The sequence below is a fragment of the Arachis ipaensis genome, chromosome B02, assembly GCF_000816755.2.
Source record: "Arachis ipaensis cultivar K30076 chromosome B02, Araip1.1, whole genome shotgun sequence".
Lineage (NCBI taxonomy): Eukaryota > Viridiplantae > Streptophyta > Magnoliopsida > Fabales > Fabaceae > Arachis > Arachis ipaensis.
The window spans coordinates 99044552-99047564 of NC_029786.2; the positions used below are offsets into that span (position 1 = coordinate 99044552).

Here is a 3013-nt window from a genome sequence, read left to right on the forward strand (position 1 = left end):
TTAATTAGTATTTATAAAAAAATTTTCTTTTATAAAATATAAATATATTGAATATTATATAAGCTAAGATTAATGAGTGTTATATTTCATAAATAAAAACATATTTGATAAAGGAGTGTTGTGTAGTGTTATCTGATTATCATAGAAAAGACTAGTTACCAAATAGTCATTAACAAGAATTATATATAATCTTTTTCTTAATCAAAACAAAGACTAATTCCTTAATTATAATTAGAACGTCAAACTTATACTCTCAAATGCTTTTTTTTTTTCAATAAACTAAACAGAAGATTATTCTAGGATTATCGGATGTCTCTACCACTACATATTATATTTAGGAGATTTGAAATCTTAAAACCTTACTTAATTTTCACAAAAAGAATTCAAAATGCTTGGACAAATCATCCGATTTATAATTTATTAAATATTAATTAATTAATTATTCATATTAAATAACTCATGAAGAAAAAGTCTACATGTACGGCAGTTAGCATCAAACCAAATTGCTTATTATATATTAGAAAAAATATAGGTAACAATGAAAATATTAAACAATGTAAACTATGTTCATTTTGCTTATTATCATTAGTGTATCAAACTATCAATAGACACTAAGAAGTCTAACGATTCACTTTTTATTTATTAAATATATAAAAAATAACAAAAATTAAATTAGTTGAGATAAAAAGTAGTTTATGTTTAATTGATATATATTATATATATATTTTTATAATTCAAATTAACGATTAAAACATCAGTATTTCCGTCGGTATTTCTGGTATAGGTGAAACTCTTCCTCTAGTATTACCTTGCTTGACTCTGGTTCCTTATTATTACTACAACTAACACCTTTTCCGATTCTCTTTCATTATTTTTATTATAAATAGAGATCCCCATATGTTGCGCCACTTCATTGGCGTGTGGACCGCACAAAACACATTTCTCTTCACTTAGCTTCCTTCTACCTTCTTTCTTTCTTTCTTCAACATAATCGTCTTTATCTCTTAGATTCTAATATTTTATACTTCATCAACATCGATCATCGCACTTCTTCTCCCTATATACAAGTGTTACAATTTCCAATTTGTTTGATTTGATATAGCTAGGGACATATATAATTGAAAAAAAAAAAACAAGCTTACGCATGGTTTTGAGTTATTAGATATCTATATACAAGTCTATTCTGAGTTTTTAAGGAGGTTGTTGTTGGAATGAAACAACCTTCAACTCATCGTATCGTTGGCTACCATGTCAAACATACCCACTTCTCTCTCTGAAATTTGTCTCACTCAGTTCCGCTTAGCTATGTCCATAGCAGATCCATGGCCCTTCTCATAAGCCTCACCTACACCTTAGCATAACCCTCTCAATCTCACCACCTCAAAAAAGAACATACACACAAGTCTTCCTAGTACTTCCCATAACTTCTGTTCTATTGGTCTTTTTGTTTTTGTTTTTATTTTTATTCTCTATTTTCTGCTCTCAGAAAGCATGAGATTCAAGCTCGGGAAGCGTGCACTTCGGGTCACCCGCTGGGTCTTCAGACGGATCAGGATCCGACCCGTGTACCGACGGTTGGATGGATCATCAGGGAAGCCCATGTCAAAGCTTCTCAATTGGGGCCGCAAGTTGACTAGTGGGGCGAAGTTATTATGTAATTCTACAAAAATCGGGTCGGGTTATACTCGGGTTGGTTCTGACCCGAATCCTCCTGTGCCTAAGGGATACTTGGCTGTGTATGTAGGGCAAAAGGACGGTGGCGAGTTCCGGCGCGTGCTTGTGCCGGTGGTTTACTTCAACCATCCCTTATTTGGAGAGTTGCTTCGCGAGTCGGAGGCCGAGTTCGGATACCACCACCCGGGCGGGATCACGATACCTTGCCGGGTCACTGAGTTTGAACAAGTCAAGACCCGGATTGCATCCGGATCGGCTTGTAAGAGGCTGACGTGGCTGCGGCATCATTAACGATATATAATTGTGGTGGTGAATTCATTGGAATTAGATTTTAATGATATTAAAAAAAGAAAAGAAAAATGGATTCTCTTGGAATTTTGTTTATATATTACTAGGTTGTAATTATTTCTGACCCTTTTTTTTTGTCAATAAAAAATTTGGGGTTACTCTTTTTTCAAGTTTTTTTCCTGAATTTTTTTTCTATGCTATAGATATTTGTGATTGAATTGAACATCTGGTTAATGGAGCTTTGAATGTAACTACAAAATAGATTTTAATTTGCTCCTATCATGCTTTTGTTATATAGCAATTACGTAGTGATAATATGTATTGTCAATTGACAAATGACAATTACAGCGATAATGATAGTGTCTAATAGCAGGTTCAATATAGCCAAAGAAAGCAACAGTACTAGTAAAATAAATAATATTTAAATTTTAAAATACCCTTTCTTTCTCATCTCAGGTTGGAGACAGTATTTAGATAAATTCATAGACGTGTTGACAAACACCAATTCTAGAATCCAATAAAAGGAATTATTTATAATTTTCTATTTTTTCGGTCTACTGTATATCCTGACCTAATAGACCAAAAACTAATATAGTATCTTCCAAATTTGACAGACAAATAACTAATTTATTGTGGATTTGAATTTTATTTAAGGTAGAATTCGAAGTCTCAACACTTACTTAAATAGATGAGTGAGCTTACCATTGGAACCCAAGTTGGTTTAGTTATAAAAAAAGTTAAAGGACAAGAAGATTGGATTCTAGTTGAAGGAAACATTAGTGGACTCAAAATAGGGTGTGACAAAGAACAATCACTGTTTTTTCTGTTGGGCCTAATTGTGCCTGTGGAGGCAGGTACAAATTGCAAAAGGTAGAACCAATCAGAACATCATCTTTCTTATCTTGCAACTAACTGTTACACACACCTAAGACACACAAACCAAATTTCACACGGAAATTAAATAACAAGAGACTCTACCTATAAAATCTCTAGGGAATTATTTCGGTCTCTTAAAATTATATATATATATTTTCTTGTTAAATAAAAGTTT

General features: G+C 32.4%; 1 protein-coding gene and 1 long non-coding RNA gene across 2 annotated transcripts in view; both read left to right on the top strand.

Annotated features, from left to right (window-relative positions):
- Nucleotides 1–3013, top strand: part of LOC107625916 — a 14966-nt gene that overhangs the window by 4843 nt on the left and 7110 nt on the right. The gene's annotated exons all lie outside the window — the stretch shown is intronic.
- Nucleotides 898–2132, top strand: LOC107625915 (auxin-responsive protein SAUR36). The gene has a single exon (XM_016328647.2). The coding sequence runs from the start codon at nucleotides 1492–1494 to the stop codon at nucleotides 1963–1965; it is 474 nt and encodes a 157-aa protein (XP_016184133.1). The 5' UTR covers nucleotides 898–1491; the 3' UTR covers nucleotides 1966–2132.